General features: G+C 33.5%; 1 protein-coding gene across 2 annotated transcripts; it reads left to right on the forward strand.

Annotated features, from left to right (window-relative positions):
* The first annotated feature begins 1,238 nt into the window (after positions 1 to 1,238).
* LOC143246532 (astacin-like) lies at positions 1,239 to 11,119 on the forward strand. Of its 2 annotated transcripts, XM_076493395.1 has the most exons (6): positions 1,248 to 1,465; positions 2,122 to 2,168; positions 6,342 to 6,417; positions 8,904 to 9,021; positions 10,307 to 10,485; positions 10,619 to 11,119. In XM_076493395.1, exons 1-6 carry the CDS (start codon positions 1,363 to 1,365, stop codon positions 10,858 to 10,860), a joined length of 765 nt encoding a protein of 254 aa, XP_076349510.1. In that variant the 5' UTR covers positions 1,248 to 1,362; the 3' UTR covers positions 10,861 to 11,119. The 2 variants fall into 2 exon arrangements, with proteins under 2 accessions (XP_076349511.1, XP_076349510.1); XM_076493396.1 differs by lacking the exons at positions 2,122 to 2,168; positions 6,342 to 6,417 and having other exon boundaries at positions 1,239 to 1,465.
* Positions 11,120 to 11,353: the final 234 nt, after the last annotated feature.

The raw sequence follows: 11,353 nt of genomic DNA on the forward strand, positions 1-11,353 counted from the left end.
CGGAACCAAGCTTAGAATGCATGGACAAGTGATCTAACGTGTGTTTTTTTTTCGGGTCCATACTCCCAAGGGTAGTTATAGGAGTAATGTAGATAATGTAAGTAAGTAACGGTTTCTGTGTATTGTGAAGGGGCATTTGAACCCCACAACTATCTTAATATGCAAATATGAAACCCCAGATCATTACTGACAGCTGTATGTATAGTTCGTGTTACAGTAGATATATATATATATCATGTAAGGAGATTACAGAAAGTAGATGCTTTCAGTGTGTAGATATGTTTAATCAATAACTGGCAACACCGACTGATACCTTTGGATACTATGGTAACAACGAGAGTATGTCTACTATAACATAATCGTTATTCTCTCAACGTTTCGGATACTATGGTAACAACGAGAGTATGACTGCCATAACAGAATCTTTATTCTCTCAACGTTTCGGATACTATGGTAACAACGAGAGTATGACTGCCATAACATAATCTTTATTCTCTCAACGTTTCGGATACTATGGTAACAACGAGAGTATGACTGCCATAACATAATCGTTATTCTCTCAACGTTTCGGATACTATGGTAACAACGAGAGTATGTCTACTATAACATAATCGTTATTCTCTCAACGTTTCGGATACTATGGTAACAACGAGAGTATGACTGCCATAACAGAATCTTTATTCTCTCAACGTTTCGGATACCATGGTAACAACAAGGCTATGACTTCTATAACAGAATATTTATTTTCTCAACGTTTCGATTACCAGTCTTCTTTAAGAGAGAATAGCACCAGGCACCATACAACCTTACAAAATTTCTAATCATGAAGCGGCGCGGCGCAGCTACCAGAAACCTCATCCAGGTATTTTTTAGGCTCCTGATAAAAAAAAACAACCAGTACAACAAATACCATAACGGTGAGAAACTCTTTACCTGAAATTGCTCACTAATACATAAATTGCAGTTTGTAATGAGCTTACGTTACGGTAATATTCTAAATAACTCGAGTACAAATATACCAAGGTCGTCTAATTCGGACTGTCTCACTTTTTTTTTAACCCCTAACTTAGGTAACTAAAACACATTTTGTACAGGTTCAACCAAGATGTACTTCTGTTGATTCTCAGCAGTAATTTGAAGGCACGATTAAAAAAACAACAGCAGCATCTATTATCTTAGTGATTACCGTTATGATACACAGCGGCGTAATTGTGTAACGAAGAATTACAGCGAAAACAAACACAAGTTACAACACATGTTAATCTGCAGGACTTACGTAGATATCCTATCAGGTTTTCTCAGGATACCGCTCCCTCTCTGAGTCAAAGAAACAGAAAAGTTCGCTTGTTGACACTAAACAACATGGCACTTGGAATGTTGTTGTGGGGTGTTTTTGTATGGAAGGTAGTCTCGTCTTCAAAGTTTGATGTTCTTTATCGAGAAGACAAAGAAACTCCTTTCGGTCGTGAGTTAATCGATTTATAATCAGGTTTTTAGTTGAAAATATAATCTAGTCACTAAACGTTTCTTGGAAATGTATTATTTCTATTCATTTCACTTAGAGCGCTCTTTAATGGCTCATGTAACTAACAATAATCGTAGCAGATAAGTATTAACGGCCATAGAAAGTGACTTATATCCGTTTCTTATGGTCCATTTCATCCATTAGCTCCTATGTGGGGAGAGGACAAGGGCGGCCACAAAAAGGGGCAAGAGGGGGCATTTGCCCCCTTAGCTTTTACGAAAAAAATATACTTATTGTGATGTAAACTTAATAATGTAATTAAATTAAATATTTTAATAATTTTTATTAAAACTATAAATTATTGTTTGCGTTTAGGCACACGTAATACATATTTCTGTGGGCGTTCATCGGATAGGGCAATTTCATCATTTTTTTCTTGGAGTTATAATAAGTCACATGCTATACACTGGTAGAAAACAACTGTTACATAAAAAAACGTAAAGTTTTTGAAGGTCTGAAATTTAGTTAAACGTTTATTTTGATACAGTTTATAAGACTAACAATTTTGTTTAGGCTATTAACTGATATTTTTTTATTAAACGTTATTTTTAAAATTGTACAAATTATAGACTTTTGGCTTGTATTTCTTTGTTTAGACCTGATAGAGGGGGACATTATGGTTCCAAAGGGTTTCTCAGTGAGGGTAAGTTTGTATACTCCAACACATGTGTAACATTTGAAACATTTTATAAAAATATTTTGTATCACATTCTGTTATTCAATATTGTTCTTTATTGTTTAACGTTCAAAATTAAACAAAGAAACGTTTTGATTAGAGATCAGTATTTATTTATAATGTATTCTTACGTTGTGTATTTTTCGTCATTGTTGAATACTGAGATATACAGAAACAATTACTTCACATTTAGAGATAAGTATTCATTCATATCACGTTTTAGCATTGAATAACGTTCGGTTTTCATTGTTAAATATTCAAACAATCAGAAACTAAGGACTTGATTATATATAGGTTCTTATTTGTAATGTATTCTTACGTTGTGTATTTTTCGTCATTGTTGAATACTGAGATATACAGAAACAATTATTTCACATTTAGAGATAAGTATTCATTCATATCACGTTTTAGCATTGAATAACGTTCGGTTTTCATTGTTAAATATTCAAACAATCAGAAACTAAGGACTTGATTATATATAGGTTCTTATTCGTAATGTATTCTTACGTTGTGTATTTTCGTCATTGTTGAATACTGAGATATACAGAAACAATTATTTCACATTTAGAGATAAGTATTCATTCATATCACGTTTTAGCATTGAATAACGTTCGGTTTTCATTGTTAAATATTCAAACAATCAGAAACTAAGGACTTGATTATATATAGGTTCTTATTTGTAATGTATTCTTACGTTGTGTATTTTTCGTCATTGTTTAATGCTGAGATATACAGAAACAATTATTTCACATTTAGAGATAAGTATTCATTCATATCACGTTTTAGCATTGAATAACGTTCGGTTTTAATTGTTAAATATTCAAACAATCAGAAACTAAGGACTTGATTATATATAGGTTCTTATTTGTAATGTATTCTTACGTTGTGTATTTTTCGTCATTGTTGAATACTGAGATATACAGAAACAATTATTTCACATTTAGAGATAAGTATTAATTCATATCACGTTTTAGCATTGAATAACGTTCGGTTTTCATTGTTAAATATTCAAACAATCAGAAACTAAGGACTTGATTATATATAGGTTCTTATTTGTAATGTATTCTTACGTTGTGTATTTTTCGTCATTGTTGAATACTGAGATATACAGAAACAATTACTTCACATTTAGAGATAAGTATTCATTCATATCACGTTTTAGCATTGAATAACGTTCGGTTTTCATTGTTAAATATTCAAACAATCAGAAACTAAGGACTTGATTATATATAGGTTCTTATTTGTAATGTATTCTTACGTTGTGTATTTTTCGTCATTGTTGAATACTGAGATATACAGAAACAATTATTTCACATTTAGAGATAAGTATTCATTCATATCACGTTTTAGCATTGAATAACGTTCGGTTTTCATTGTTAAATATTCAAACAATCAGAAACTAAGGACTTGATTATATATAGGTTCTTATTTGTAATGTATTCTTACGTTGTGTATTTTTCGTCATTGTTGAATACTGAGATATACAGAAACAATTATTTCACATTTAGAGATAAGTATTCATTCATATCACGTTTTAGCATTGAATAACGTTCGGTTTTCATTGTTAAATATTCAAACAATCAGAAACTAAGGACTTGATTATATATAGGTTCTTATTTGTAATGTATTCTTACGTTGTGTATTTTTCGTCATTGTTGAATACTGAGATATACAGAAACAATTATTTCACATTTAGAGATAAGTATTCATTCATATCACGTTTTAGCATTGAATAACGTTCGGTTTTCATTGTTAAATATTCAAACAATCAGAAACTAAGGACTTGATTATATATAGGTTCTTATTTGTAATGTATTCTTACGTTGTGTATTTTCGTCATTGTTGAATACTGAGATATACAGAAACAATTATTTCACATTTAGAGATAAGTATTCATTCATATCACGTTTTAGCATTGAATAACGTTCGGTTTTCATTGTTAAATATTCAAACAATCAGAAACTAAGGACTTGATTATATATAGGTTCTTATTTGTAATGTATTCTTACGTTGTGTATTTTTCGTCATTGTTGAATACTGAGATATACAGAAACAATTACTTCACATTTAGAGATAAGTATTCATTCATATCACGTTTTAGCATTGAATAACGTTCGGTTTTCATTGTTAAATATTCAAACAATCAGAAACTAAGGACTTGATTATATATAGGTTCTTATTTGTAATGTATTCTTACGTTGTGTATTTTCGTCATTGTTGAATACTGAGATATACAGAAACAATTATTTCACATTTAGAGATAAGTATTCATTCATATCACGTTTTAGCATTGAATAACGTTCGGTTTTCATTGTTAAATATTCAAACAATCAGAAACTAAGGACTTGATTATATATAGGTTCTTATTTGTAATGTATTCTTACGTTGTGTATTTTTCGTCATTGTTGAATACTGAGATATACAGAAACAATTATTTCACATTTAGAGATAAGTATTCATTCATATCATCTGTTAGCATAAAATAATTTTCGTTTTTCATTATCAAATCCTGAAATAATAAAAAAATAAAGGATTTGATTATATATAGGTATTTATTTGTCGTGTCTTATACCACTGGATAATGTTATTTATTGTTCATTATTGAAAAGTTTAGATACAAAGATTCTGTTTAGAGATAATCCATCAATGTGTGATATTTTAATGAATTATATATACTCCATGTTATGCGATACATCACCAAACAGTTCTTTGATACCTCCATAACGTGGATACGTGGGCATGTGTGAATTTCAAGTTCTTTTTAAATGTATATTAGAAGTCAACTGTTACGAGAGTAATAACTCAATAAATAATCAAATCGATAAAGAAAATCTTTATAATTAATTGGAAGTTTTATATTTTCTACAATTGTTATGGGAATATAAATACCAAGATCACTTTGTTCATAATTTGTTTTTTATAGAGCTTTATTCGACACACTTTACGAATAGCTTTTGTGACAAACTGGTGTTGTAGGCTTTTAATGTTTGTAAGAATATTTAACGTGTTCATTTCCATTCATTTAAACCATTTATTCACTGAAGAACGGAAACACCTTACCTAGTGGATAGTAAAACGTCTTGGATCGCAACACATTGTAAAAGGAGGTTTTCAAAACCTGATACGACACATTTGTAATTTATCTCTGTTTGTGATTAACAATGAATGACCCACCAGATCGTTTGAGAAAAATCTGAGTCATTTGTGTTTTTAACTACATTTACTGATGCAACTAAACATGCCAAATAGACTGTTTTCACCTCAACCTGTGAAAAATACTTTATATTTCAAACTAAAGTTGTGTTGTTGTGGTTTAATTATTTTTTTCGCTGCCTAATTTTGCTTCTGTTCAGAGATTGCTTTCTCCGTTTTGTCTCAATTTTCTAACTATGAACAAAACTTGTCTACATAGTTGCACCTTCAGTAGACTATTAAAGGATATTGCTAATGTGCAGAATTCCTTTTAAAATGACTCAGCTATTAATGTACGTTTCTTTTTTCTTTGGTATACCTTTACTGGTATATTTCAAACAATCATGAGTGTTTGATATACTCTCCATCCCAGACAGTAGTCACAGCAGAAGTCGAAGCGCATAAAAATATGTTATTATTTTGATATATATATTAAAATCTAAATTAAATCACACTTGTGGTTTTTGATAAGCCCTGTCTTGTATCGAAGCTTAAAAGTGATTTATGAAACTTAACTCCAGCTCATGTAACAAAATATTCCAAAATTCGGTTCCAAGAAACTGGTGCTATAACATCCAGATTAAAATCAAACTTACGAAAACATTTTGTATTGAGTAGCTGCAATGAACGTATAGGTTAATATATAAATAATTTTCATTATTTACTAAACCTAACTTCAGTCTCTATCTTCTGACAAGTTGAAATCAAAGAATAATTTTAATATGGTATCACATTCAAACTGATTCATCTTGATAATTTCAGAAGATTGGTTTTCTTATAATTAATTATGTTCTTTACAATGAAATACGATGCTCATACTATCAACTAGCTTTGTCAACATATATATTTTATACATTCTTACACTCATTAAACAGCCATTGTTTGGGTTTATTATGCATCGTACGAGTTTTGATATTCATGAACTTTAAATATTCTCTTCTATTACAGGACAGAGTAGCGGTTAAAGATCAAAATTCAAAGTGGCCAAACGGTATTGTTCCTTATACGATTGATTCAGTTTACGGTGAGTGTATTGTTTCTTTAGTCGGGTTACATGTTGATTCTGCCACGGATATTAACCCCAAATTAAAGTGGTGTCAGTTCATAAACTTCCTGCTGTGTCCCTGGGAGACAGGTGGTGTCAGTTCATAAACTTCCTGCTGTGTCCCTGGGAGACAGGTGGTGTCAGTTCATAAACTTCCTGCTGTGTCCCTGGGAGACAGGTGGTGCCAGTTCATAAACTTCCTGCTGTGTCCCTGGGAGACAGGTGGTGTCAGTTCATAAACTTCCTGCTGTGTCCCTGGGAGACAGGTGGTGCCAGTTCATAAACTTCCTGCTGTGTCCCTGGGAGACAGGTGGTGTCAGTTCATGAACTTCCTGCTGTGTCCCTGGGAGACAGGTGGTGTCAGTTCATAAACTTCCTGCTGTGTCCCTGGGAGACAGGTGGTGCCAGTTCATAAACTTCCTGCTGTGTCCCTGGGAGACAGGTGGTGTCAGTTCATGAACTTCCTGCTGTGTCCCTGGGAGACAGGTGGTGTCAGTTCATGAACTTCCTGCTGTGTCCCTGGGAGACAGGTGGTGTCAGTTCATAAACTTCCTGCTGTGTCCCTGGGAGACAGGTGGTGTCAGTTCATAAACTTCCTGCTGTGTCCCTGGGAGACAGGTGGTGTCAGTTCATAAACTTCCTGCTGTGTCCCTGGGAGACAGGTGGTGCCAGTTCATAAACTTCCTGCTGTGTCCCTGGGAGACAGGTGGTGTCAGTTCATAAACTTCCTGCTGTGTCCCTGGGAGACAGGTGGTGTCATTTCATAAACTTCCTGCTGTGTCCCTGGGAGACAGGCGGTGTCAGTTCATAAACTTCCTGCTGTGTCCCTGGGAGACAGATGTATTTGTTATAATTACATCAAAATATTCATAAAAGTTGGTTTTAATCTCAGAGGAGAACATTTGTGCATTAAATAAATTACTCACACACGTGGCGTCGAATTTAACCTTTATATTTGTTATTAAGTTAATAATATTGCAACCTTTTGTCTATAGTGTTAATATTATGTTTTAAGTGCTTGTAAATTATTGGATACTTCTATGGTGGGGCGTGGCCAATGGTTAAAGGTCTGAGATGTAATAACGTTAAAGAACTTTAACTGTCTTATAAGCGTCTTATAAAAGTGACTGTCAATCTCATTATGTAGTTCAAAGATCCGAACAAACTCCTAGTGTCAGCATATGCTACTGGCTAGCTGTATTCTTTCTAATTTATATGATGTTGTAATTGCAAAGAGCTTTTTACAATGGAAACTACGCTGTTGTCAAAAAGTAAGAAATGGCGATTCTGTGTGTAACGAAACGATGAAGCACCCGAATCGTTTTAGTATAATGATAGATTGCAATGTTCTACACACCACACACGTTTAATAAACTGGTATCTTGAGAAAGTAATTGTATGTTTTGTAGTTATAATTGCAATATTGTTAATGTTTAAACACATTGAACTATTGTCTCTATAGCTGCTTTAGTTATCTGACTATAGCGTACCAACGTATTTTTATGAATGCTTGACGTTAAATAAGGATGATTTATATAATTTTACCTCAAGAATTTTAATTCAAATCTTCTATACAAAAATAAGGTTGATCACATTTTATGTTTGTTTGTCTTAGATTTTCGCGCAAAGCTACACGAGGGCTATCTGCGCTAGCCGTCCCTAATTTAGCAGTGTAAAAGTAGAGGGAAGGTAGTTAGTCATCACCACCCACCGCTAAGTCTTGGACTATTCTTTTACCAACGAATAGTGGAATTCACCATCACATTATAACGCCCTTACGGTTGAAAAGGCGAGCATGTATGGTGCGACGGGGATTCGAACCAGTGACTCTCAGATTTACGAGTCGAATACCCTAACCACCTGGCTATGCACATTTTATAAAAATAATTTTATCAACAAAAGCCTTCCTTAAACATTTATATCAAAAGTTCTTGTCGCTAATAAAGTCTAATTTCTTTGTTTCCAAGTAAACACAAAACTACACAATGGACTATCTGCTCTAGTCCCACCACGGGTATCGCAATCCGGTTCTTAACCCTCTTAAGTTCACAAACGTACCACTGAGCCAATGGAGGGGACTCAATAAAAAAAATTCGTTAGATTTTCATTTCAAAGTACTTATTGACACAAAAGTTCAGTTCTAGTCATTATATTAAACAGTTTTTTTTATATATAAAATACGATTATAGAGGGAAGTACAACATTATTGATTTTCAAACTCGTCAGCACTGCTATGGAAATTCTACTGTACTGTTTATTTTGTCTTGGGTGTAGCTGACAGAAAACTGATGAGGACAAAGCTCGATGACTCTCTGCCAAGCAACCTTTAGTGTCAAGAGACTTGGATGAAAGCGTCTGACATTGACCCTGATTTTAATATGTATACATATAATTTCTAATCTACAAACGAGATGGGCTTATAGTAAGACACGATGTGATTAATTTTGTTGTATTTTATCCTATAGATGACGCTGAAAGGAATATTATCATCAGTGCCCTGACCGAAATTGAAAAGCAAACATGTATTCGATTTGTGGAAAGGGAGACCACGGCAGACCATGTTTTCATCACTTCGAAGGAAGGGTATGTTATAAGTAATGTTGTCTCTCTTGGTAATTCAGTTTCAATAGCTCGACGTTGCAGTTTTGAAAATAATGTCAGTCACGAATATAGGTTTAGTTTCGTATTGTGAATCTCCGTGTGTCAGACATCTAATTATTTCTTTTTGATACCTAAAATATAATACTTCATATAAATATTGTAAAACCCAACAATAGTTCCTGACATCTGTATACATAATTAAAGCGCAAGATTACTAGCGTTTCTTTGACATTAATTTCTAATTGCCAGTGTATGATAAAGAATTGTTTGTTTGTTTGTTTGTTTGTTTTGAATTTCGCGCAAAGCTACTCGAGGACTATCTGCGCTAAGCGTCCCTAATTTTGCAGACTAGAGGAAAGGCAGCTAATCACTACCACCCACCGCCAACTCTTGGGCTACTCTTTTACCAACGAATCAATTGTTGGGTTACTTTAACTTATGCCCAGGACACCCGAAAATGGAACGTGATCTCTTTTTTTTTTTGTAGCAATGGGCTGTGAACTATAAACCCTCTGATTGTTAACCTCTGGATCACCTTCCACAGTACTACAAATGAGTAACTTTGGTTACAAAAAAAAACAAAAACTGGCACATAAACATAACGAAATAAAAATATAAGAGGTCAGCGTTAGTAACAAATGTAACAAAATAAATTACATATTACCAACTGTGGTTTTTGGGATAATAAAGGCTAGCACTTCACATTTGTTCTTGGTTAATGGTGCTGCTAGTATATCTCAACATGGGAACACTTCAGATCATTCATTAGTTAATGGTGCTGTTAGTACATCTGGACACAGCGACACTTCACATTCGTCCTTGGCCGGTTAGTACATTTCAACATAGAAATATCTCAGATTTGTCCTTGATTAATGGTGCTGTTAGTACACCTCGATACATAGATTATTCGTAACTCGATGGATGACCATACGATAATCCACTACCTGCCAACATTCATGGCAATTTCGCCATACAGCCAATGTCCTTCACCAAAACTACCACATATAAACTACAGACTTCAGTTTCCCACACTCCAAAACCTTCAGCTATTTATCTGATGTGGTTCCTGTATAATGATTTAACTTTTTATAGCTGAAATTACAAAATGTTTTTTATACGTCACTCTTTTTTTATTTCGTCTTTACTTACCGTAAACACTTTTGTAAATTTCTGAAATCCACACTCATTGCTTGACTGGGATAAACCTGACTCTAGAGCACTTGTGTTTTTGTTCAGTAGTGTACAAATAGTCTGTTTCCATTTGAAGTTGCTGGTCCAATGTTGGTCGTCTCGGAGGAAAGCAGATCGTATCTCTTCAGCGTGATTCTTGCGTGCACAAAGGTGTGGTAATGCACGAGATAATTCATGCCATTGGATTCGAGCACGAGCACAATCGACCTGATAGGAACGAATATATTATTATAAAATGGGAGAATATCCTTCCAAGTAAGCTACATTCTATGTTATTACCTTTATAGGGGTGGGAAGGCGGTTATGAGATCACATTACAAAAAAAGATATAATCTGCTTAGTTTTATATGTAATCGGATTAATATAAATATATTTATTATCATTACAGGTAATTTTTACCAGTTTGATATTGTCTATGCGTTTGAGTTCGACACTTTTGGAGAACCATACGACTATAAATCCGTAATGCATTATAACTACAAGGCTTTTTCCAAAGGTTCAGGCCCAACACTCTTGCCTAAAAAGAGTTCCGTTCTACCAACAGAATTAGGAGAGGCCCTAACGAATGACATGCTCACCGAAACCGACATCAGGAAACTAAACAAATTTTACTGCGATGAATACAACTAGTAAGTCACATCGGTGGCTGGATTAAAAACAAGGTACCTAAACTCGCATGTTGCTTAAAATACTTCCTCTTATTTAACTAATTTACTCTCTACGTTACGGTTTAATACATCAGTGGTTTCGAAAAGCGTTCTTCCGAAATAAAACTTCAATCGTGTATTCGAAGAGAACATCCGGGTTGTTAAAGATTAAAATAATATATAAGCTCAGCTGAATATGTGTTGTCACTTAAATTGTTGTTAATAAAAGACTAATAAAAATACCTGTTATTTGGTTTGTTATAAACATAATACATTTATGATCCAGAACCACTTTATTTGTTTCCAAAACTTAATTTTTTATTTATAGATTAAATGTATATAATAAACTGTAACCCATACACTGACCATTGGTATATATATATTATCCTTGAGTTTAAAAAGGAAGTGTTTGAACTTCTCAGTAACTAGCGGTGAAAAAAAGACACATTAAAAATGTAAGAAGACATTTGTACACA

The sequence above is a fragment of the Tachypleus tridentatus genome, chromosome 3, assembly GCF_004210375.1.
Source record: "Tachypleus tridentatus isolate NWPU-2018 chromosome 3, ASM421037v1, whole genome shotgun sequence".
Classification (NCBI taxonomy): Eukaryota; Metazoa; Arthropoda; class Merostomata; order Xiphosura; family Limulidae; genus Tachypleus; species Tachypleus tridentatus.